General features: G+C 37.5%; 2 protein-coding genes across 4 annotated transcripts; one reads left to right on the forward strand and one right to left on the reverse strand.

Moving 5' to 3' along the window:
• Positions 1 to 269: 269 nt before the first annotated feature.
• On the reverse strand, positions 270 to 5,187 carry xkr9 (XK, Kell blood group complex subunit-related family, member 9). Of its 2 annotated transcripts, none has more exons than XM_038287780.1 (5): positions 5,085 to 5,187; positions 4,227 to 4,339; positions 2,801 to 3,226; positions 2,456 to 2,655; positions 270 to 2,378 (listed from the first exon to the last, which is right to left on the reverse strand). In XM_038287780.1, the coding sequence occupies exons 3-5, from the start codon at positions 3,097 to 3,099 to the stop codon at positions 1,759 to 1,761; spliced, it is 1,119 nt and encodes a 372-aa protein (XP_038143708.1). In that variant the 5' UTR covers positions 3,100 to 3,226; positions 4,227 to 4,339; positions 5,085 to 5,187; the 3' UTR covers positions 270 to 1,758. The 2 variants fall into 2 exon arrangements, with proteins under 2 accessions (XP_038143708.1, XP_038143707.1); XM_038287779.1 differs by having other exon boundaries at positions 4,211 to 4,339.
• A 6,291-nt stretch (positions 5,188 to 11,478) lies between these two features.
• tram1 (translocation associated membrane protein 1) lies at positions 11,479 to 22,336 on the forward strand. Of its 2 annotated transcripts, none has more exons than XM_038287791.1 (11): positions 11,479 to 11,506; positions 15,754 to 15,817; positions 18,100 to 18,221; positions 18,313 to 18,429; positions 18,532 to 18,590; positions 18,673 to 18,757; positions 18,927 to 18,997; positions 19,092 to 19,196; positions 19,297 to 19,440; positions 21,354 to 21,511; positions 21,606 to 22,336. In XM_038287791.1, the coding sequence occupies exons 1-11, from the start codon at positions 11,498 to 11,500 to the stop codon at positions 21,674 to 21,676; spliced, it is 1,005 nt and encodes a 334-aa protein (XP_038143719.1). In that variant the 5' UTR covers positions 11,479 to 11,497; the 3' UTR covers positions 21,677 to 22,336. The 2 variants fall into 2 exon arrangements, with proteins under 2 accessions (XP_038143719.1, XP_038143718.1); XM_038287790.1 differs by lacking the exon at positions 11,479 to 11,506 and adding an exon at positions 13,044 to 13,340.
• The last annotated feature ends 1,942 nt before the right edge of the window (positions 22,337 to 24,278 follow it).

Below are 24,278 nucleotides of genomic sequence, written 5' to 3' on the forward strand. Positions count from 1 at the left end.
CCTGTTTGAGGCCTTTCAGTAAATACAATTTTAAAACCATATGTTATCTAATTTCTGCTAATTAAAGCTCTGCATTGTGATTGTCCAAAAAACATTTTCAGAAAACAGATTAAGGAGGATTACGTGAAAAAGGCATAGGGGACGAGATCTTTTGCAATAACTTTATTATCTCTATCCTCCTTCTGCTCTGAGTGATGTTTAGTACCTCTAAAGAATTTCTGTTATGACTTTCTCATACAATACCATAAAATGAAAATGTGCAAAAAAGCTTTACAAAGACTTACTTTAATTTACATTTACTTAGAGTAACAGCAGCATTTTGACATGTCATTTTTGACGAAAGTAAATAACCGAGTTTAAGTAATTGAGGACAAATATATTTACCTTAGCACCATATAAAAAACATAAATATGTAATGTGTGAAACATAAATGTAGCATATTCTGCCACATTTGAGATGTATTCAGTTTTTTGGGGGGGTCGATATACAGCATGTTTCGATGCTTGTGCGTACTGCTCTCATCAAAAACTCACCTATGTAACCATGTGACCAAAAGCACCACAGCAGTCTGAGCTCACCTTAAATACAAGAGCTTTCTAAGATAAAGTTGTTTTTGGCAACAAAACACATCAAACTTACCTGATTATACATGTTTTTGGTTGTTTTTATGTACGATTTGATCTAAAGAGGGGAACGCTGCCTTGTTTTTACAAGTCACTCTATGACTTCTTTTTAATCACAATTCAAAACATGGAGGGAGACTGTTTTAATTTACAGCAGTGGTGCCAAGCGCTTTCAGGACGTTGCCGGTCTAAAGCCCCTTATAGCTAAAAGTTACAGTGCTACTTTAAAAGCTGCTCTTTGGCAGCCATTTTTTTTTCTCTGTGCTTGAGCCAAATGGAGTAGGGTGATTGACTGGAGCTTCAATATGAATCAGTATTTTAACTCAACCTCCATGCTTTCATTGTGTTGCATTGACCTAAATTATCTAATAATAATTGACGTTTGAGTGCCATGATAGATTTATGTTTCGTTAACTGTAAAGTTCTTATAAAAAAGCACAGACTGAATATGTGGAGGAAAATTAGGCTTGCAAAATCACTACATTCTTGCTAATGTAATGGGGACCATTTTGTTGAAATAGTTGTGAGAAACTCATACTCACGCATTTTATCAGATTAGAGATGCTAGTCAGGACTGGAGCAGAAAATACTGGTAATAAGTGGATATTTTCCACTTTGCTGAATTACAAGACTCCTTTTAAAATCCTTGTATGTTTTTGAATTTTCTAAGAAATTTAATTGGCATTAAATTCTTCCAGACTTCTTTTTTCCCAACTAGAGAGAATACATTATAAAACGTTTTTGTTTTAAATTAGTTTCATGCCAGGAACTATGCTTTGTCTCCTCTTGTGTTTGGGGTTAAATGCATTGATGCACTTTGGATTTATATCCAAACCTAAAATCCTCACACTTTAACACTTTTCAGCTGCATTTTATGCCACCTTGTGTTTTTTTTTTCCTTCCATTACTTTTTAGTAAACAGTATTTCTTAATTTCAGACACTGAAATTTACATAACCATAATGAACTACAAGCCTGATGACAAAAAAAGAAATGTAACCTTTCATTATAAACACACTTTGCAATGGCTGCGTGTACATGCTGGTGGTATGATTCAGAAACCCAAACTCATAATTTAATGATGGTGGAAGAAAATGATGTGGGGTGACTTTCTTCAATAAATAGCTTGAAAAACCTCAAAGTTGTATAAATGCCTTCAACCTCCGTGCTGATTGTGTTTCCTTTTTCACTCCGTCCACCTCATCAAAATTATTTTCCTGCCTGGAAAGGAAGGAATAATACAACAGCAAAGAAACGTTCCCCAGAAATGAACCTCCATAGATTAAACCACTAACTGCCCAGAACAATTTAATTTCCATAAACTCTGGCTTTGAAAGAAAAAATATTAAAGGAGTTGAAAAATTTATAATAGTGCAAATTAAGTAATATAAAAACATTTCTCGTTTAGTGTTTTGTCCTTTCGCATTAAAAAAACTAAAAACCAGGATGGCTCCTATGACCCCTCGGTAGAGCGGTTCAAGGACACGGGATTTGCAGAAATCGGTATCAAGCAATTTCGCCCATATTGTTCCCAGCACCCAAATTAAGATGAGGCCAACTGTGCAGTAGACATTAAGGAGTAGGAGGAGGCTGTAGCTGAGAGTGAGGCTGGTGATGGTGAAGAGTTTGTAGAGGAGATAGACCAACGTGGCGCCTAAGGAAAACTTTTTTTCTCTGAGAAGGGATTTGTGCAGGAGCCACCGATAGTCCACCAAGGACCAAGCCAGATTAAAAAAAGAGAAGGCCAGAGCCAGATCTGCAAAACAAGCAGTTTTATAAATTATGATTCTTAAAAAAATATTAAGTGAAGAACGGATTGCTTTGTCTACTCACATTGTAGGATGGACCACTCATGGTGGCTGTGGTGAATGTAAAGCTGTAAAAGAAGCTGGGGAGCGCTCTCCAAGAAAGTCTCAAAAAGCTTCAACATAGACAGATCAGTAGCCTTCCAGATTAGTTCCTGTATATTTAATTCTTCAGATGAATTTTGTCTCTGGATTTCCTTGTTCCCGTCTTTCAGCAGATGGTAATACCTGGTAACAGAGTCCAAGAAATAAAAATAAAAAACTGCTAAAAACACATGTCAAGAGGGTGTTATAGTGTAGCACAAATTAAATGTGGTTATTCAAGTTTGCAAATTAATAATCCTTTATAAATGACATTGGCGCATGGACATACCTGACTAGGATCCCCATCCCGAATGCATGAAGGACCAAATACTGTCCTTTCTCATCATCTTCTTTATCTTCTTGCATCTTTTCTAGGAACCATGCATAGCTGAAGACTTGGTTTACTGTCAGTCCAGTGATTATAAACAACGCAGTCATTCCACTCCAAACGTACTGTGTTTCTTGAAAATATCTGACAGCCAGGGCAGTGTCTGTGCATATGTCTCCCAAGTATAAGAGTAGTCCGCAAAGGGTTAATAACCAGCGCTGCCTTGAGTACCGCATGTCTGACGTCCCTGTTGCTGTCATCCTTTAGAAAAGCTGGCATTCATGTTTCTGTCCCGTTCCAAGGAGGAAACGCTCTGACTTCCTGTTGTGATAAGCTTTGTAGTTTCTGTACGTGACATTCAATATCAAAGGTGGCCTTTGACCCTCTCTGGAAAAGAGACAGAAATAAAACATGTCAGCTTGAGTTCAATAATTTACAATAATTTTAAAAACACATATCTGATTTCTTTCTGAAAAAATAAATCCTTAAGAAATCTTGGATCTTTATTGTTAGTAAATGAAAAATCCCTCTAATTACTATCCCTAATTTTCATAAATAATACAATTTGGAATATGAGCCAGTATTTTATAGAAAAATTGCCGCATAATCAAAACTATGATAGATCATCGAAACTTTGAATGAGAAGTCTAATGGAATTAATGGAAGAAGCCTTTTGGTGAAAATTGGAAGCCTCTACATTTGATCAGCCTTCTAATACAAAAGATTGAATAGATTTCTGTAAATCTGTATCTTGATCGGTTAAAGAGCACTTGACTCCTCCCCCAGAAATATTGGTTCTGCAGAACTGATGAAAAACTTTGGAATTCGTCCAAGAAATCCACGGAGACATTATTGCATTTAAAAATGTTTCAGTGAGTAGGTAGGATAAAGGGGTGCAAAACATGCATACAAAAAATAAGGGCAACAGAGATAAAAAAAACAAAAACAAAAAAAACATTTGGCTCCACTCTGTGAGATACACAACAATGAAACTCCCATGATGCATCATCCTTAAAAAGTGACAAGTATGCATCCTTTAACCAAAGAAGTAATGAAAATAATAACAAAATAACCACAATAGCTAAATATATAAATTCCCCAAATTAGTAGGAATTACCAATAATATTTAATAATTACAAGAAAACTTAATTTAGCAAGAAAAAAAAAACACAAAACATACCAAGAAAATCACTAAGTATAAATTCAGGCTCCTACAGAATCCTTCCAGATGATTTTATTCTACAGAGTTAGAAGGGCAAAAAATCCATTTTAGAAGAATTTCCTCAGTATTTTTTCTTTTGTTTGTTATGTTTTTATAATATACTGCATCCTATCAATTCCTGTAAGTTAATGTTTTGTTGTCATCCAAACCTTGAACATCCCGTACCGCTTTTCTCAGAGCACTTTTCCTTAAATCTAATGGTGGAAGCATTTCAAAGGGATGAGGGAAGATCAGTGCCACCTGCCTGTCTCTGTTTCTCTTCGCAGCAGACAGGGTCACTGTAGAAGCAGAAAAGCAGAATATTACTCCAGCCAATGGAGACAGGAATACCAACTAACTTCACATCAGCTGCCTTTCTTCTCACCCTTATTACATTTGATCTTCTTTTTTCCCCTTCTTGAATTAGAAGCTATAATGTGTCTGTGCTGTTTAACCTTTTATAAGACTGACAATCTTTTCATAAATATAAATAAATATTTTAAAACCAATTCCCTCGTCAACTTGTTTCTTTTCATCAGGAGAATTAGCTTATTTATTATTTTTTTGATGCCATTTCAAATAGTTTTTTCATTTTTTTCCTAAACTAATCATAAGTTTATTATCAAAAGTTATTCTTGATGAAATGAGTAATATGCTCCTGTTTAAAATTTAAAAAGTGGGATTCTCTTTTGCGGATTCTTAACAGGTATAGTATGCTCTGATAAGTTTACAGTAAACTTCTAGGTCTTCATTTTCTGTACTAGAGATTGCTCTGCTGAAAGGTTAAACAATATTTGTTTAGAAGCATTTCATTAGATCAGCAGACGGGTTAGTTTATTAACATAATCAAGAATAACATCTTTTTTTTTTCCTTCTACGAGCATATCTTCTTCTGATATAATCTATTGTAAGTTTATCTTATTACATAAACTTAAATATCTTAACATGATCTTAATTAACCTGGTTAAGCACACATAGAAAAGCCCCACAACATGCTAAATTATTACATTTACAATGAATACATATAAACATTATCAAACTTACAGAGACGGTTTGTCCATGAAAGCTCTGTACAGTCACAGCTGGAGACTCCACTCCCTCCGGTTTTCGTTTTGTTTCTTCTGCAACCTGTGATTAGCCCCACCTCAGCAACCAGTAAACAAACTTATACCCAGAGCAGAAATGTGTTGTTGCATAACAGATCTAATTCCTATGAAGGTGTGGTGATGCAAGCAGGAATGTGATCTTTACACTTTCCTGTCATGCTTCTACATCCATTCAAAACTCACAGACAAGATTAGCATAGATATTACCAGGCGAGGTTTCCGGGGGAGTGAGAGGAACTCATGGACAGAGACTTGAAGAGAATGTCAGGATTATAGTTGACACATAAGATGGATAGTGAGATATTTTAAGAAGTTTCATTCTGCTTTTTATGATTTTGTGTTTTGTTTTGTTTTTTATCAGTTTTTTTTTTTAAGTAAACATGTTCTTAAAGGTAAAACTCCCAATTTTTCCAAAAAGAACCATATAGACATTAAAATACCTCATATTTCTACATAGGTACACTGTGTTGTCATTATTTCCATTGTATTCACTTCATATGACTCAGTTTACAGTGTTCCTTTAGAGCTATTCAAACCACTTTACACTTTGCCATGTTATAACTGCAGCTTTCTGTCTATTTTTTTAAAGGTCAACCAACTATAGCATATAATTGTGATGTTTTTTTTGTTGTTTTTTTTTTTTTTTTTTTTTTTTTAACAAACTAATACGGGTGGTGAACCCAGGGCTGCTAACTTTTCATCAAACCTTGGAGTCAGATTTTGAAAGAATTTGTACATACAACCCTTGTCTGGGTTAGATGAGGATAGGTGCAGCTATAGCTTGTGCAGTAGGTTTTCAGAGGATTTGACTGCAGCACTAAGGTTGAAGTTAGCACTAAGGTTGTGTTTAAAACGCGGACTGGATTTTTATCAGCATGGTATTTTTATATATAAATAAGTGAAAAGATTGGGGGTATGGAGTGTGAGCATGTGAAGACACTGAGATGAGTCTCATTTGAGTCTCCCACCCAATAGGTGAGAGTTGACAGCCCTGTGTGCCATACATTTAAGTTCCTTTAAATATTACAATTCTAAATAAAAGTAATTTTCAACCAACTCCCTTTAAGGACCACACAATTAGTAAACACATTACATCTTAAAGACCAAGAGAACAATAGAAGGTCAAGGGTGGGAGAGTCTGCAGACAGGGTAACTATTCGTCATACGCTCTAAATATTTAGACTATGGCTATCTAGAGAAAGCCATATAAAACTTTTCCCAACATTAAAGTATGTAGATGGCAGTATCATGCTGGGGGATGCTTTTTCTCAGCAGAGACAAGAAAGCAAGTCAGAGTTAGCAAACTTATAGGAAAACATGCTTCAGGAAACCTCGGACTAAATAGGCGATTTCTTTTTAAAAGGGAAGTCTATCGTAAGCTACAACCAAAGCTACAACATAATAGGCTACATCAAATCATACTCTTGTGTTATTAGATTAGATTAGATTAGATTAGATTAGATTCAAATTTATTGTCATTACACAGGTACAGGTACAAGGCAACAAAATGCAGTTTAGGTCTAACCAGAAGTGCAATAGCAGCAAGTGCAGGATAATATTGGTTCCATAAATACAGGACATGGGTTTCTACTGTATAAGTATAGAGATGAATACCATTATAAACAGAATTTTACTAATAGATTTATGATTATAATATATAGATAACTAGTGTTATGAACTAAATTTACAGCTGGATATATACCGCATATAATATACAGGTGGATATTACTATAAAAAGGGTTTTTACAGTTATGTACAATAGCATAATATACAGATGGCTTTTACTATAAAATGAATAAATAAAGTTTGGACAGAAGCTATCTGAATTAAAGTGCAGTGGAAGGTAATTGCATATTACAGTTAAAGTACGGTATTGCAAATGTATATGTAACAATTGGTATGATCGACTAGTCAAATTACAGAACATGCGGCAAGGTTTTTTCATCCATGCCGTCAGTCCAATCTGACATCGGGTTCAGCTTGAGAAGAGAAGGAAAAAAAATATTGACTCCCAACTTTAATCTTAAAGCAGGGTTAACTGTGGGAGGAGTCAAGAACATATGTAAGCACTGAGTTCCAACTCCCTTATTTAGTGGGAGCAGTATACAGAACAAACAAGAGAGATGTTATTACTAATCAGTTTTTGGTGGAAAGCCGTTTTACTGAAGTCATGGTGTGTTCTGGAACAGAATTTGACTTCACAAATTCTTTCTTATCCATATCATCTATGTCTGAGCTTTTGTGCATTACATTTTTTATATACATTTTAATTTCAGCTACAGGCTTGTGCAGCTTGCTGCACTGTTGCCTTGCAGTAAGAAGGTCTTGTGTTAGAATCCTTGCCTAGGATCTTTGTGCATGGAGCTTGCATGGGTCCTTGGGTCCAAACACTTGAGGTTGATTGGTGAATCTAAACTCCTCTTATTGTGTGTGAATGGTTGTATGTCTCTGTGTTGCCTGGCAATCTGATACAGGGTGTACCCATTTTGCCTGAAGAATGTTGGAGATAGAAGATGGATGGATGTAATAAGTTTATACTTCATGCTTGTCATGATGTGTAAGGGAGCCAAACACAGAAAGTAGGCAGACATAGATATATGTAATTGGTAAGTTCAATAAACCAAGGATCAGGCAAAAAAAAAACAACACATAGTGGGAGTCAGTCATGATGAAGACAACAGACACAATGATTAAAAACTAGGAACAGTCTTTCATTTTAACTCACACCAAAGCCTTACAGAACAGCTGCTGGCATGGAAGCTCTATCACTACTGTTCTATTTGTTTATGTCTTTAGCTAAAACACTCTAGTATTTGACTTTATGCCATTTTAGACTTCAGCTGATCGAAAACGCTACAGCCCGATTTTTGATAAAAATTAAAAGAAAGCTTCCAATTGTTAGCTTCCTGTTAAATCCAGAATATTATTTAAAATCCTCCTTCTCAGATATAAAGCTCTAAAAAGCCAAGCTTCATGTTATATCAGAGATATGATTGTTACTTACGTTCCTAACAGACAACCTCTCTCAATCTGCAGGTTGAGATTTGCAATCTGCACACTGAGATGCTCATAGAATTTCAAAAAGTAGAATGGGGCCAGATCTTTAAGTTATCAGGCTCCTCTCCTGTTGAACCAACTACCTGTTCTAGTCCCTGAGGCAGACACCCTGTCTACTTTTAAGGGTAGGCTTAAAACGTTCCTTTTGATAAAGCTTTGATAGTTAGATTGGCTCAGGTTAACCTGAGCTATCTCTATAGTTATGCTGCTATAGGCTTAAGCTGCTGGAAGACATAGGGACCACTTTACATCTTTCTGATTTCTCGTTTGATCGACATTCTATTTGTTAGTTCAACCACTAACTTTATGTTATCTCTACTTTTTCTTATCATAGACTCCGTATCTGGTCTGTTCCCATCTGGCTGTGACAATATCCAACTCTATTATCTATAACCTTCAATTATGGTTTATCATCTATAACCAAAGAGATGATAGACCTAGGCCTGTTTTTTTTCTTTTGTATTTAGTTCTGTTTCTCTCCTAATCATAATAATAATAATTTAATCATGGCTACAAGTTAAGCTTTTACTAATGACTTTTACTATGACTAATTTTAAATAATTCTTGTTAAAACTGGCTCAGGGCTTACAGAGCCCCCTGTGGAGCTAGTTTACAGTTACCTTTTCAAGCATAAAAAGTATTTATGGATTTTTGCTTCTATATTAATTTTCTCTGTCTGCTTCTATCGCCTTGAACCCCCAGTTGGCCTCAGTAGATGGCCACTCCCACTGAGACTGGATCTGCTGGAGATTTATTCCTCTCTCTACTGTTGCTACATGTATGCTCAGGGTAAGGGATTGCTGAAGCGTCAACAACAAAATGTAAGTAAATATCTTCTGTTACTCAAGACATTGGTAGAAATACTCAGGAAGAAATAAAATTGAGCTACATTCTGTCTTAACAGGCAGCTAATGCAGAGTTATTTAAGGATTACCTACTTACCTTGTTAAGTTGATTGATTAAGTTAAGTTGATCTATCTATATATATATATATATATATATATATATATATATATATATATATATATATATATATATATATATATATATATTTATCTTGATATATATTATATCGAGAGCTGAGCCAAAAAGGAAAGCTCTCGATTTACCGGTGGATCTACGTTCCGACCCTCATCTACGGTCATGAACGAAAGAATGAGATCCCAGATACAAGCGGCTGAAATGAGTTTTCTCCGTAGTGTGTCTGGGCTCTCCTTTAGAGATAGGGGGAGGACTCAGAGTAGAGCTGCTGCTTCTCCACATCGAGAGGAGCCAGCTGAGGTGACTCGGGCATCTGACTAGAATGCCTTCTGGATGTCTCCCTGGTGAGGTGTTCCAGGCACGTCCCACTGGGAGGAGGCCCAGGAGGAGACCCAGGACAAGCTGGAGGGCAGATGAAGATGGATGGATTATATCTGTTCTTTTATAAATAATTAATAATAATTAAGGGGAGTGGCGGCCTAGTGGTAAGGGCATAGGGCTTGGAATCCTGAGGTTGTGAGTTCGGTCCCCCACTCTAACAGACTGTCACTCTGGCTCCCTGAGCAAGACCCTTAAACCCACACTGCTCCCCGGGGCACAATGGCAGCCCACTGCTCCCCAAGGGGATGGCTTAAAATACAGAGAAGCAATTTCCCTCTGGGATTATTAGAGTATATAAAATAATAAAAAAAATATATAGTATACTACTACTCAAAACCAATTCTGAGTGTATTTAATATATATATTTAAATATAAATGGTTTACCGGGCCTAGGAGACCTTGGTGTGTAATAGCAGAATTTCACCACAAAGTGGTGCCATTCTGTAAAGTTTGACTCTGCTTAAGATTTTTGGGATATTAACAAATGCCCACCATAGATAAACTTTAGTTCTCCAAAAAAAATCCTGCTGAACTGTGATATCATTGCTTCACTTCCAGTTTTATTCCGTGTTCTTTGTGTTTATATTAGCTTAGTTTAAATCTGTCGGACTTGGAGCTAAATGATTTTGTTAATAAACCCTTATATTGTAATAGAAGTTGTGGTGAATTTATTCCATGTATGTGCAGAATTATCAGTTTGACCATCATTTGAGTTCGATTCACACTTATATGTTGTTCTGACACACAGCCAGTAGAACTTTTGTGCACATAGTAATATATGACAGTCTGAATATTATCTAATTGCATAAATATTTGCCCACCGTGGGCATGGAATGTGCAATACTGCAGAACATTCTGCATATTTTCTTTATAAATGCAATTTTTTTTAGTGTACAAGGTTGGACTGACTCTAGTGGGAGCTTCTCTACCTGCAGCAGTTCCAGGAAGAAATCCCCAGGTAGGTCTGAGTCCTTGAGCTGAGCCAGCAGGTGCATCAGACACTCCAGCCTCCACTGCTCACTGGACAGCTTCTCGTACAGAAGAAACTCTGTTACGTTGACATTTAAAGGCTGCTTAGAGGACTGTAAGTCTGCTGTGGTCTCCACCTGCAGGTCTGTTTGCAGTTGAGCCTTACGCCTCCATCAGCGCCCGCCCTAAACTGGAACCCCACCGCCACATCATTCTTACGCTCTCGGAGGCCGGAAAGCTGCCTCATAGACGACAGAGCAGCAGATTTCTCTGATTGGTTCAGGAACCAAAGCAAAATGTCCTGGCAGATGGTGCTGGGGTGCAATGAGAAGACGCAGCCATGCAAAATAATTATTTCATTACTCAGCCTTCTGTCTGCAGAACCATGAAATCTTGGTCTAAACCAGGGGTCTCTAACTGGTTCCAGAAAGGGCCGTGTGGCTGCAGGTTTTCTTTCTAACCAAGCAATAGCTCACCAGACTCCATTCATCTCATCAAGTAATCATGTTAAGCCTGGACTCAATTGATGAGATGACTGGAGTCTGGTGTGCTATTGCTTGGTTGGAGAGAAAACCTGCAGCCACACGGCCCTTTCTGGAACCAGTTTGAGACTGGAGAAAAGAAGGCTTGGCTAACTGCATGTAGCGAGGCTAATACTTCATTATGCTGCTTTGACAGCCCGCCTCCTTTTTCAATCGTCAGGATCTGACCCAGCATGGATAAAGACATATAGGACTGACTTAAAGCACTTTTTAGAAAAGGCAAAGAAGCATTAAAGGAATAGTACACCCAAAACATGATTAGCCTTCATTTTCTACTCACCCCCATGCTGAACAACACTCTGGAGTACTTTTTTGATATCTCAAATGCATCTGGAGATCTGGGAGGCTTCTTGCTGTCTGCTGACATTCAAATAATGGAGGTCTATGGCAGAGTGTTGCTATGGTTTTCCTGCTCGGGCTGATGTTTGAGGTGAGTCCACATGTTGTTTTTAGTTTTAGATGGTGGAATTCACATGGAAAATATTATAATATAGTGTACTTTTTCTAAGCGTTTGTTAATTTGAATAGTTGCTCATAAATAAACACATTCTCAGAAAATAAATAGTTATTTATATATTAAAAATATAAAGCAGACTAATAGCTTCTCCATTATTAAACTGGTATATTTTTTCAGGTTTCTGACACAATATCGGACCATTTAAAACACAGGTTTGCCTTCAGAAAGCCCTAGAAGGGCAACATTTATGTACAAAAAGTAAACCTGTATATAAAATTATATTTTCTTTTTATAAAGTGTTTTTCTAATGTTTGTTGTTGTTGGCATTCATATAAATATATTGGTGTGATAAATACGTTTGATTGTGTTACAGGTGGTATGGTGGGCGTGGTCCAAGCAGTATAAAAGCGGAAGCTGCAAACTTTCTTAAAAGGTGTCAGTTTCCATGGGACGCCAGGACGTATCTGGGTTCCACACGTAGATTTGTCAAGAATGTGGGTGAGTGTTTTTAGAGTGTGCTTATATTGAACTTTTATTATGACGAATGTAAATTTTAATCATTCTTTTCCTTGTTAGGAGGCCCTGCAGGTTTTTTAGACCAGGCTGTGTATACAGGCAGATGAGGGTGGTGTACGCGATACAGGTATTTTTTGAGATTTTAAGGTAGTTATTAAAATAATATTTTGATTGTATTATTTTTGTAATTTGGTGTTTTCTGTTTGTTTACAGAGATGTTTTTTTTGTTGCTCCTGCTGTCCTTAGGTTTATGTTTTGTTTCTTTTAGTTAGTCCGACCCTGTTTGATGTCTTTGGTCCCGTTGTTTACTTGTGAGGGCGGACTAACTGTTTTGTTTTTTTTTAATCTTTTTTCATTGATCTGTTTGTTTTCTCCTTGTTCACTCTCCCACGAGGCTGTGAGCTGGTAGACAATGTTATATTGCATCTGATCGTCTGCAGTGCCGAGTGCTGATCGTGTGTAGTGTTTTTTTCACCTGATTGCTGTGAAGCCTTATACGTGCGCGACTTTTCTGGTTCTGGTTATGCGGGTTTGTCCGCCATCCACTAACGTCAGAGTTTAAATATTATATTGTCTACCCTAGGCTATCAGTTTCGTAGAAGGAGAGGTAAAGGATTTTCTGTCTATTTGTTTAATAAAGAACGTATATTTTTAGGACTGAGTTTGTTTCATCCTTGCGCGGGTGGTTACAATTGGTTTTTGGTATACGTCCATTTTGAATTTATACCCCCCACGGAGAAAACTCCACCAGGCTACTGGCTGGCCCAGAACCAACGTAAACCAAAGTTTATTTATACATACACAACAAATATGCATCTCTACTTCCTTCTAGGACCAGTCGAGCCTGTTTAGCATTGGGTTTCATAGAAACTTTGCAGCTCCAAATGATCTCCTTCTACTCCAAACCTCTAGGAAGCGGCAGAGAGCCCCAGCTGTTTCCTCTCCGGTGCGTAAAGAGTCTCTTTGGTCAGGCGCAGCGGCTCCCTCTCTCTCCGTGGACCCTCCCACCAGCAGAAGAGTGACACGCCATTCAACAGCAGCCTGGCCCTGTGTCTGCAGGACGCGTTAAGAGCTCAGAAAGATAACCCCCATCTGGGAGGCTTAAACCCAGAAAAAAAAAAAAAGAATCGCATCAGTGTGAAGCGCAACTTCTATAAACCGCGTCGACATGGGGATCAGGAAAAAGAGCAACAAGAACCCGCCGGTGCTGAGCCATGAGTTTGTGATCCAGAACCATGCAGATATTGTTTCCTGTGTTGCTATGGTTTTCCTGCTCGGGCTGATGTTTGAGGTGAGTCCACATGTTGTTTTTAGTTTTAGATGGTGCAGAGTTAGTGGATCAGAAAGCAGATTTCTCCCTCCCATCTGCTCTTATAGAAACTGACATGGCTGTCTGATCCATTCTTCACTACTTCCTCCTAAAGATCGAAAGTTTGCTGTGTAGAATAGCCCCGCTTTGCTGTTATTACCACACTCATTGCTTCCTGTCTGTTCTTCTAAATGTGTTTTATGTAGATTTAGGCTTAAAATGGGAGCAGGGCTCACTTTCCCATCTTGAAATCAATATATTTCCAAACACTTGTCTCCAGGCCCGCTTTTGAGTCGAGTATTCAACGCTAATAAAACTAAAGTTTAAATATTAAATAGAACAGCTTGATTGAATATAATGGATTTTGAGTTTAAAGCGCAGCTTAGGGTTCTGTGGTTTGGGGATTTTGCAACAGCCCGGTTTGCTTAGTTTGTGCGTAAAAGTGTTACGTGGCATTCAGTCAGCGGTCGGCAGGGCTGTCATCCAGGCAAGCACCGAAACAGAAAGTTTCTCTCCAGAATCGAAATGGGCCTTTAACGGAACCGGGAGCGAATCACCGAACACCACGGAATATTTTCTCCACATTCAGAAGCGCTTTAAACCACATGTTTGTTCAATCCTATTGTGGTTTCATGCTTTGGGGACGCAGCTTCTGTGCGCGTCCGAACTACTTCCGGAATTAAACTTTTCAAAATAAAAGTTTTGGCTCTCAGCAGCCAGTGAGCTGTGTTTTACTGCCTCTAAACTGTCCTGGAGATGGTTTGCATTTTATTTCTTCTTAACTTCTAATTTAAATGTATGGAGGAGGATTAGGGCCACTGAAAAAATAAAAAAGTTGACTTTTTTTTCCCACAATTCTGACTTTTTTTCCCACAATTCTGACTTTTTTTCTCACAATTCTGACTTTTTTTCTCACAATTCTGACTTTTTTTTCCTCACAATTCTGACTTTAATCTCACAATTCTGACTTTAATCTCACAATTCTGACTTTAATCTCACAATTCTGACTTTAATCTCACAATTCTGACTTTAATCTCACAATTCTGACTTTAATCTCAGAATTTTGGACCTTAATGTAGATGGGCACCATGAAGGAAGAGATGTGGGAGCACTCAGCTTCACTGACAAAGATGTAAAGATGGAACACTAACACTTTGGTGTTTGGAGAGCTAGTTTAGTCTCTAAAACAGATATGGCTACGGCAGTTCAATTCAGTCAGAATTCTGAGTTAAAAGTCAGAATTCTGAAAAAAAAAAGTCAGAATTAAAGTGTAAAAATCAGCGTACCTTTTTTTTTAGATTTTCAGTGGCCCTAATCCTCTTCCGTATAAACACGATGCTAATATGTTTCTATATTAAAAGGTGATCGTTTAATTTCCCTTAAGCTGTTCTTTTAGTCCAACTCGTCTTTTAAAATGACTGTAATTGCTTAAATCTATGTCCAGCTCTCACAAACGAATACAAATAATTCAAAAACTGAAGATTCGCACATATGCAGCTACATATTCATTGCACACAGAGCAGTATTTCTAATATTTATTTTGTTAATGATTTTTTTATTGCTTATAGTTTGTAGATGCATATAAACTTTATTAAAAACTCAATATTAAGCTTAAAACAACAGGTGTGCAAACAGAAAAAAGAAAACCAAATACATTTGGTCAGGAAAAAAATAGTTTAGTTGAAGGAAAACCTGTTTTAGAAAAAGAATGACTACAGTCTTCACAGGTCCAGAGCGTTTTTAGTAGTTTATTAAATATAGTTGTAAATAATAACAATAAAGTGATACTTTATATATATAAAGTTTTGACAGGAGACAGTGGTGGATTCAAGAGTCATCACACAGAGACATACATGTATCCTAGGCATGAGCTACATATGTTTACTATGTTCCATGCAAATAAACAAATACTGTCACATTACTTGAAGAAAAAGTTTGACAAACAGTAAGAGCATAATTATTAATACAACTATATTATCCATATAAATGTCAATAAAAAAGTTAAACAACACATGTTTAAAAAAAATAAAAATAAAAGTGATACTTTCTTTTATTTATTGGTCCAAGTGTGCAAGAGAACTTCGCAACTGAGCATCGTCACTTGAATGATTTCTGGTGTACTTCAAGTATTTTAATCTATCACCACATCTAGGACTTTTAAATGGAAATCCTTCCCAGGCATTACATTGTAACACCATTTGAATAGCCTAGTCACTGTAACTCGCCTTTACTCCGTAGCAGTGCAGCTACTTTGCTGTTTTCCACATCATTCTATAGGCAGGCATTTTAACTTTCTTCCACACTTTTATTTTTCTATATATTTTTTTCTGTTGAAGTAAAAAATGCTCATCATCTTGTTGCTAATAGATATATTTATATCCTTCTAATTCCACAGGTCACGTCAAAGTTTGCAGTATTATTCATTACTGTCCAGTACAATGTGACCATTTCAACAAATGGTGAGTGACCTGTACTCGTATGCTTTTTTTGATTAGTGATGTGCCGCATCTTTCGGTTTTTATACTATAATGCAGGATTTTCTTTGTGTTGTACTGCATGTAGATTTGCATTCCGGAGCAGTGCTTGTACGGCCTTAGACGAACCCATTTTAGAGCTTTCTCTCTCTTTTTATTATGTTTTTTAATCCTCTCTTCCATTTAGAGCTAAATTTAGTCTGCCTGATTTATAAAGTTCTCTTGCGGCAAGGTTGTGGCGGACGAATTCAGGGCTGAGGAGCAATATGTGCCTTGCAATTCAATCTCCTTATGGTTTCAAGGTTAACATTGTTCTTTGCAAGCTTCACGCACTGTTGATAGAATCCAGCTTCACTGAGGGAGAGTTTTTATCTCTGATGTCTCTCTGCTAACCGTCCTCCGTTACTTATTTACAAGTCATATCTTTGCTCAAATAGAGATGTCAAAAGGCCTTTTTTTGTTGCTTTTTTTTCAAGCTGTTGATAAACCTTAAAAGATTTTCTCTGTATCAACAGTGGATCGTTGTCTGTGTGGGGAAATTCTGCGCAGTCGAGACTTTGTAATCCCAAGGCCGCCCTTCAGGATTCGGGATGATTAAAATTGTGACTCTCCAGCCAAGGCGCATTAAGTGGGCGGCCAATTTTGTGACCACACGTCTCATTGTCTAGGATCGTGACTAAGGTGTATCTTAGTCTTGCAAAAGAAAGGAGGAAAGAAAAAGAGCACCGCCCCAACCTGTGACCACCAATCAGTGTATTTAGTTCAGTCAATCCTGGCAGATCTACGGCTCACATGGTATCAGCTGTCTACCATCCCTCTTTAAAAAGTAGCACAAAGTCAGTCGTATCAGAGGGAGACATGTTTGGACCCTGAATAGGCCATAACACAGGTTGATCTAAACAATTCCATAATGGCTGCAGATGTATGTTTACAACTGCAGACATTCTCTGCAAGAATTGTTCCAGATTATTCCTGTTTTTAAGCTCCATCTGTTTTCTAATCAAACTCCTGATTCCTGTCTATTAAAGCTCAATATTCCAATTTTTTTTCCTAGTTGTCCATATTTTTTATTTTATTTTTTGCATAACCGAAGCAGCTGTTTCTAAATCCTGCATATGCTCCTTTTTTATGTTATTTTTTTCCCTATCAGTGATATTTTTATTGTCAGATTTTTGAATGCACAATCGACTCTATCTGCGTATGCATCCACCTGCGCAGATTCTCTTTTCAGCTCCATAGGCCTATTGGCTGTTTTTCCTTTTTTTTCTGATCCTTCTGTAGTCCCTTAGTTTAGTGGATGTCCGTGACATCGTAGTTTAGTAGCTGTGCTGCTCTTTAATTTTTTTATTTTATAGATCACAGACTGAACAATGCTCTGTGTAATATTCAAAGCTTAGACTTTAGACCCTTTCTAACTCAATGTCTCTGACCTACGGAAGAGGATTAGGGCCACTGAAAAAAAAAGTAAACTGATTTTTAAATTTTATTTCAGTTTAACATGGGAAAAAAGTCAGAATTCTGAGAAAAAAGTCAGAATTCTGACTTTAATCTCAGAATTCTGACTTTAATCTCAGAATTCTGACTTTAATCTCAGAATTCTGACTTTTTTCTCAGAATTCTGACTTTTTTCTCAGAATTCTGACTTTTTTCTCAGAATTCTGACTGAATTCTGACAATAAAAAAAGTCAGAATTCTGACTTTAATCTCAGAATTCTGACTTTTTTCTCAGAATTCTGACTTTAATCTCAGAATTCTGACTTTTTTTATTGTCAGAATTCAGTCAGAATTCTGAGAAAAAAGTCAGAATTCTGAGATTAAAGTCAGAATTCTGAGATTAAAGTCAGAATTCTGACTTTTTTCCCATACTATACTGAAATAAAATTAAAAAAAAATCAGTTAACTTTTTTTTTTTTTCCAGTGGCCCTAATCCTCTTCCGTACTGACCTGTATGTCATTTTTCTCGCTCTTCAGGAGGTAAACCTGCACAGCGCTTGTTTTTTTTTTTTTTGCCACTGCGCACTCCTCTTTTTAGCTTGATGTAAATAACAAATTAATTTCCCTGTTCTTTTAGATTTCTTTACTACATTGTGTTTGATTCCATACAATCCCAATCAAATAGATAAAGGAGTCTGGTCGAGAAGTAAAAAAAAAAAAAAATCTACATAGTCTGGATGTATTAGATATGAACGAGTCACTTGACCTGATAAAAGCACAATTTTGAAATCCTGGGTATGGCGTTGACTCTGCATGACTATTCTGTTTCCCAGAGGGCCCGGAGGAGACGGCGGTCAACCACTTCCACCATGGCATCAAGGACCTGGCCACCGTTTTCTTCTACATGCTGGTGGCCATCATCATGCACGCCATTATCCAGGAGTACGTGCTGGACGTAAGTGAGAAAAGATACAATAGTGCCTGGGGTTTTTGAACACCTTCTAACGGTTTCACGTTGGGCCCGTTCTCATGTTTTATCTCTGCAGAAACTCAACCGCAAAAAGCACTTCTCCAAAACCAAGCACAGCAAGTTCAATGAGTCAGGCCAGCTCAGCGCCTTCTACTTGTTCTCTTTCGCTTGGGGCACCAACATCCTTCTATCTGTATGCCGACCTTTTGACTAGTTGTGGTTTTGGTTTATTTTTTCTGGTTTCCTCTCTTAAGGTTCAGGCTAAACATTGTATTTAAAAGCTTTATGTTCTTAGGAAAACTTCCTGTCCAATCCCGTTGCCCTGTGGGAGGGTTATCCTCATACGCTGATGCCGTAAGTGTGTATATTTAGTGATGACGCATGAATAAACTCAAAAGGGGGAAGATGTTATTTTAAAAGCCTTGCTTCTTTTCAGATTTCAGATGAAATTCTTCTACATTTGCCAGATGGGCTACTGGTTACACGCTCTTCCAGAGCTGTATTTCCAAAAGGCAAAGAAAGTAAGTATTGCTGTTTGGCCTCTGCAGCTTTTTCCTGTTTGACTTCCTGGGCCTTGTGGCATTGTTTCAAAGAACTATCGTCTTCATGCTGAAATGAACATGCCGATCCCACGCTGGGGTAAATATTTTGACGTCTTTTTGCCTCCTCCTCTCTGTGTTTACCATTCAGGAGGATATTCCTCGCCAGCTTGTGTACATCTTCCTGTACCTCGTTCATATCGCTGGCGCCTACATTCTTAAGTAAACGCTGCCGACGAGGGAAAAGCCACAATTTAAGACGAGGTTGGTTATGTATTTCTGCCTCTAACTCTGTCTGTCGGCTCGTCTCTTTCAGTTTGAACCGTCTGGGTCTGGTCCTGCTGGTTTTGCACTATTTTGTGGAGCTTCTGTTCCACGTCTCGCGTCTCGTCTACTTCAGCAACGAGAACAGGCAGATGGGGTGAGTTCTCAGCTCTCTCACCTCTTTCATTAATGGAGTGAGGCAGAAAAAGGTTTTTGACAGCTTGAAAATTTCCCTTTTATGTGTTTGTGTGTCATAGTTTCACCATCTGGGCTGTCTTGTTTGTGATTGGACGACTGCTCACCCTGTCCCTGTCCGTCCTAACCGTGGGCTTCGGCCTCTCCACTGCTGAAAACCAAGGATTCGATTTGGCTGCGGGGAACTTTAACGTTTTCTTTGTCCGGTGAGTAAATCTTATGAGGGAAAGGAAACAAACAAATTCTTCTGTTCTGGTTTGTAGGATCAATCTGAAGTCATACGTTTACACTGTATAAAAGTGCTACAAACTCTTCATTCTCACTGACATTAGATTTTTCTCTTTTATTGTCATTCAGAACAGTTAGGATCAACACAACCGCTAATTTAAGATTAATAATTTTGTACTTTTTGGGGGAGTGTTGGTCTAGTTGTTAGAGCAGTGCGGTTGTGCTCTGAGAAGGTTGCAAGTACCGATCCCCACAGCATGCAGTCTGGGTCCCTGAGCAAGACCCTTAACCCCTCACTGCTCCCCGGGCGCCCCACAATGGCAGCCCACTGCTCCCCAGGGGAATGGGTTAAATGCAGAGATTAATTTCTCCAATGTGAGATCAATAACGTTAAATTTGTATTATTACATGATGGCGTTCTAATTTTTTTATTTTTAGTACCTTTGCAAAGCTTCTCATTGTTGGATTTTTGGCCCTCTCTGCACACACACATTTTCAGCAGAACATATCCGCGATCAGCTAGACCGATTTAAAAAAAATTAAAGGAGAAGTTCGGTTTTTTACACTTTAAGCCCATTTTCTGTAGTGTCCAGGATGAAATCGAATGAAGGACACCAAAATTTTGACAATTGGTCCTGTCTCTGCTTTTTGCCTCATTTAGAATCCACCCCTGGCTGCTTTAGAATGGCTAGCATAGAGCATGTCCGATAATGTCCTTAAAACAACCTTAAACGTTCTTTTTTTAAAATATGCTACTCACCGTGTCGTCAGCGCTGTTCAATGACGTTCCAAAAAAAGTTTCGTGAAGAAAAAACGTTCCTGTAGTGTTTTATTTAGCATTTTGTAAATCCCATTGAGTTCTGTAGGAATAGTCAATATTCCGCTGCCACCGGAAACGGAAATGGGGCCTGTTTACACAGTTGTAGTCTTTTCGCTTCACTCTGTGTACTCCGACGTCGAGAATCAAGAATCCACCTTTCGTATTCCATTTTCAGAGTTTTTTAAAGTGTTTAACAGAGACGTTAGCACCTCGACGTCGGAGTACACAGAGTGAAGCGAAAAGACTACAACTGTGTAAACAGGCCCCATTTCCGTTTCCGGTGGCAGCGGAATATTGACTATTCCTACAGAACTCAATGGGATTTACAAAATGCTAAATAAAACACTACAGGAACGTTTTTTCTTCACGAAACTTTTTTTGGAACGTCATTGAACAGCGCTGACGACACGGTGAGTAGCATATTTTAAAAAAAGAACGTTTAAGGTTGTTTTAAGGACATTATCGGACATGCTCTATGCTAGCCATTCTAAAGCAGCCAGGGGTTGATTCTAAATGAGCCAAAAAGCAGAGACAGGAGCAATTGTCAAAATTTTGGTGTCCTTCATTCGATTTCATCCTGGACACTACAGAAAATGGGCTTAAAGTGTAAAAAACCGAACTTCTCCTTTAAATAAAAAAAAACGGCATCGGCCTAAAAAGAGAAAATAAATGATCGCCCGACCTCTAGTTGATAGTATTATGTTGATACAGAAACTGCTCTAAATCAACTCAGCATTTCCTTTTCATTTCTCTCTCGGTTTTCTGGCTGTAAGAAATGGAAATAATTCTGGTAAAGGGGAAGTTTAGAGGTTATGCCATTTTATATGGTTAATATAAATATCTGCTTTCACATGTAGTGTGAAAGATGGACTCTAAGGTGTAAAATGCAAATTATATGATAAGAGGTTTAACAGTCATAATGAAATATTTTCTGTATGTTGAAACCTGCTTTTAAAATAGGCGTGAAATGCAACCATCTTTCAGTTAAAGCTCTTGTATGACTTTGGTGAGGAGAAAACAAGACTCCTGTTTTTACTGTTCAAAGAAGTGATTGTTACTCTGATCCACCAGGATGACCGTCCTGTCAGCCATCTGCTTTACTCAGGCCTTCATGATGTGGAAGTTTATCAACTTCCAGCTGCGTCGATGGAGAGAGCATGCCGAGGCCAAGAATTTGAAAAAGCCTCCTGCTAAGGCTGCTGCTAAGAGCAAGTCGAAGAAAGATAAAGGTGGGAGAGCAAAGAAAACACCTTACTTTCAAACCTTTTAAAGAAACGCGATGAATCTCTCTCATCTCTCTGTGCCCTTTTTGTTTTTCTTCAGCCAACGGCGTAAACGGAGTGAGCTCACACGGCGCGGATTCACCGAGATTGAGAAAAGAGAAATCATCTTAAAGACGTATTGAGGAGGAGAGGAAAAGAAGAGAAAAAAAACATTCCCGTCAGCCTGCCTAATCCCCTGTATCTCAAAAGAACCATCTATCCCAGGATCCTCCCAGCTAGCAGTCCAGTGGGTCGGTCTAAGGGGTCCCTGATCTAAGGGGATGTGTTTTCACCCCCCCACACAGGACCAACCTGCCAGCTGGATTTCCTTGGTTCAGATTTGCTTTGGTTGCCGATTGCTCAGAAAACCTTAAGCTCTTCCTTCTGTGGTATTATTGAAAAACCGACAAATAAACTGAGGGGAAAAGACCTTATTTAAGAAGTGCCTACTGGTGTGGATTGTTTTTTTTTTTTTTTCGTTATTATTTTTTGTACAGTGTAATTTTATCAAATCAGGAACGATCACTTTATTTTTCCCCCCCACTTCAGGTCATTTAGTACTTTGTTAAAATGCTGTGTTCCATTTTACCTCACCTTCCTGTCTATCATAGATGACGCCTGTAAATAGAAAAGAAACTATCACATAGGCTTTGGATGGAAAAGGAGTGTATAGACCTAGGCAAAGGAAATGAGTCCATGTATGGTCCAGCATTGTGCAGAACTGCCAGCAAAAAAAAAAGAAATAAAATTGTAAACTAATGTAGCATTCAGTATGGAAGAGCTTTGCAATGACATGTCCGTCACACGTTTCTGTGGAAGTTGTCACAGTTCTAGTTATGCTGTTAATGACCCATTTTGCTTCTTAATTCTTTACCTTTAATTGAGATAAGAATGAGGGAGAAAAAGGAAAAAACATTTTTTTTGTGTGTGTGTGTGAGTTGTCCATCTTTCCTAATGTTAAGGTGGAATGTTCTTAATGTGTTTGTTCCATCATGAATTATTTCCTACCTTTTTAAAAATGCCCACCAATGGGCTGTTATTCCGAATGCGAATGGCGTATCTATATATTTTGTTCTATCCCTTTGTTCCCCTACGGAGTATTGACTGTGCCAAATGGCTTTTCCTTACACGCCATAAAGCAGCAGAGGCCAATCAGCTGTACTTTGTTACCTGAGTAATGCTAATACAGTGTAGCAAGCCACAAATAACTAGAGCAGTATTTGTTTTTTTGGTTTTTTTATTTGCCCTGGGGCTATATCCTGTAAAGAAATAAAATTATCTCGTTAAAATGGATGCTTCTTTTTTTTTATTTAATTTTTTGCAGTAGGCGTCCATTCAAGAGGGATATATTTTCAGTGACCTACAGAGGTGGGTATTAACTGGTTTATTTACTTAAGTAAATTTTTGAAGAAAAAAAAAAAGGTACTTTTAGGTGTAGCTTTGTAGTGCTTTGTGCTTTTTACTTTTACTTGAACATGAAAATATGATAAAATATCATTAGTCCTGAGTACATTTTCTGGCTACTCCATCCATTGTAACTTCGCTTAATGAAAACAAACTTATTTTAAACAAATATCCACCTTTGAGAGAGACATTCGTTTTTTTTTTTACTCTGGGTTTATTGGCTAAATGTTATTTTCTATCTGTCGAATCATTTAGAGGTTGAGTGAAAATAAAGTAATCCGTATACCACCTCTGGGAAAAATCATGGAATCACCGGCATCAGTGGATGTTCATTCAGTTTAACTTTGAACAAACATAACCAGATCAGATATGACACAAAACTAGTCATTTCAAATGGCAGCTGTTTGGCTTCAAGAAACACTGAAAGAAATACAATTAAAAAAATCTGGTATTCAGTAATTATTTTTTTTAGACCAAGCAAAGATAAAAGATTATGGAATCACCCTGAAAATCTCCATCCCCATAACTAACGCCTGCATCAGATTGGACCTGCTCGTTAGTCTGCAGCTAAAAAGGAGTGATCACACCTTGGAGAGCTGCTGCACCAAGTTGTATGATATCTTCACCTGGTCCTTCATTCTTTAACTTGATTTTGTAAGTTTAAAAAAAAAAAATCAAAGGTATTTTGACAAGTGTTCATTCCTGCAAATTTATTTTCTATTGTGTAATTACTGTATGTTGTGTTCATCTTTTTTATTTGAAACACCAGCATATCAATATTTTGTTCAGTTTTACATCATTTTATAAATCAGTTTTTATAATCATAGGTAGTAAGCATATAAGTTCCTCTGTAATTTAGTACTTGTTATGTAATACGTCTTTACTCTCATTTAAAAATTACTATAAAGGCTACGTTTTATTTTTACTTGAGTAAGAATATGAAGTAGTGCCACTAAGTACAACTTTTGGGCACTCTACACAACTCTGTCAACATATTAAAATTAGTTAGTCAGGATTAGTACTTCTACTATTAACTCTCCTCAACAACAATATCCAGATCAATAATTTTCTCTGCAAGTAGTATTTCTGTACAGCATAAAATTCCCTAGAAGATTTAGTTGAGCAATACAATGAAAAACAAAATGTTATATGCATGCTGCTGATTGTCAAGCTTAATTATTTTGTTTAAAAATAATGATTTAGAGCATAATCAGTGAGGTTCTTTCAGTTTTAAATTATATAGCTTTTGTTTAAATGTTAGGGCAGCAAATGTCCATGTTTGTTTATATAGTCTACTCAGAAAATATGAGGTAAATGCATTGATCTAGAC

This window comes from Cyprinodon tularosa, unplaced genomic scaffold, assembly GCF_016077235.1.
Source record: "Cyprinodon tularosa strain WSP-4 unplaced genomic scaffold, ASM1607723v1 ctg245, whole genome shotgun sequence".
Taxonomy (NCBI): domain Eukaryota; kingdom Metazoa; phylum Chordata; class Actinopteri; order Cyprinodontiformes; family Cyprinodontidae; genus Cyprinodon; species Cyprinodon tularosa.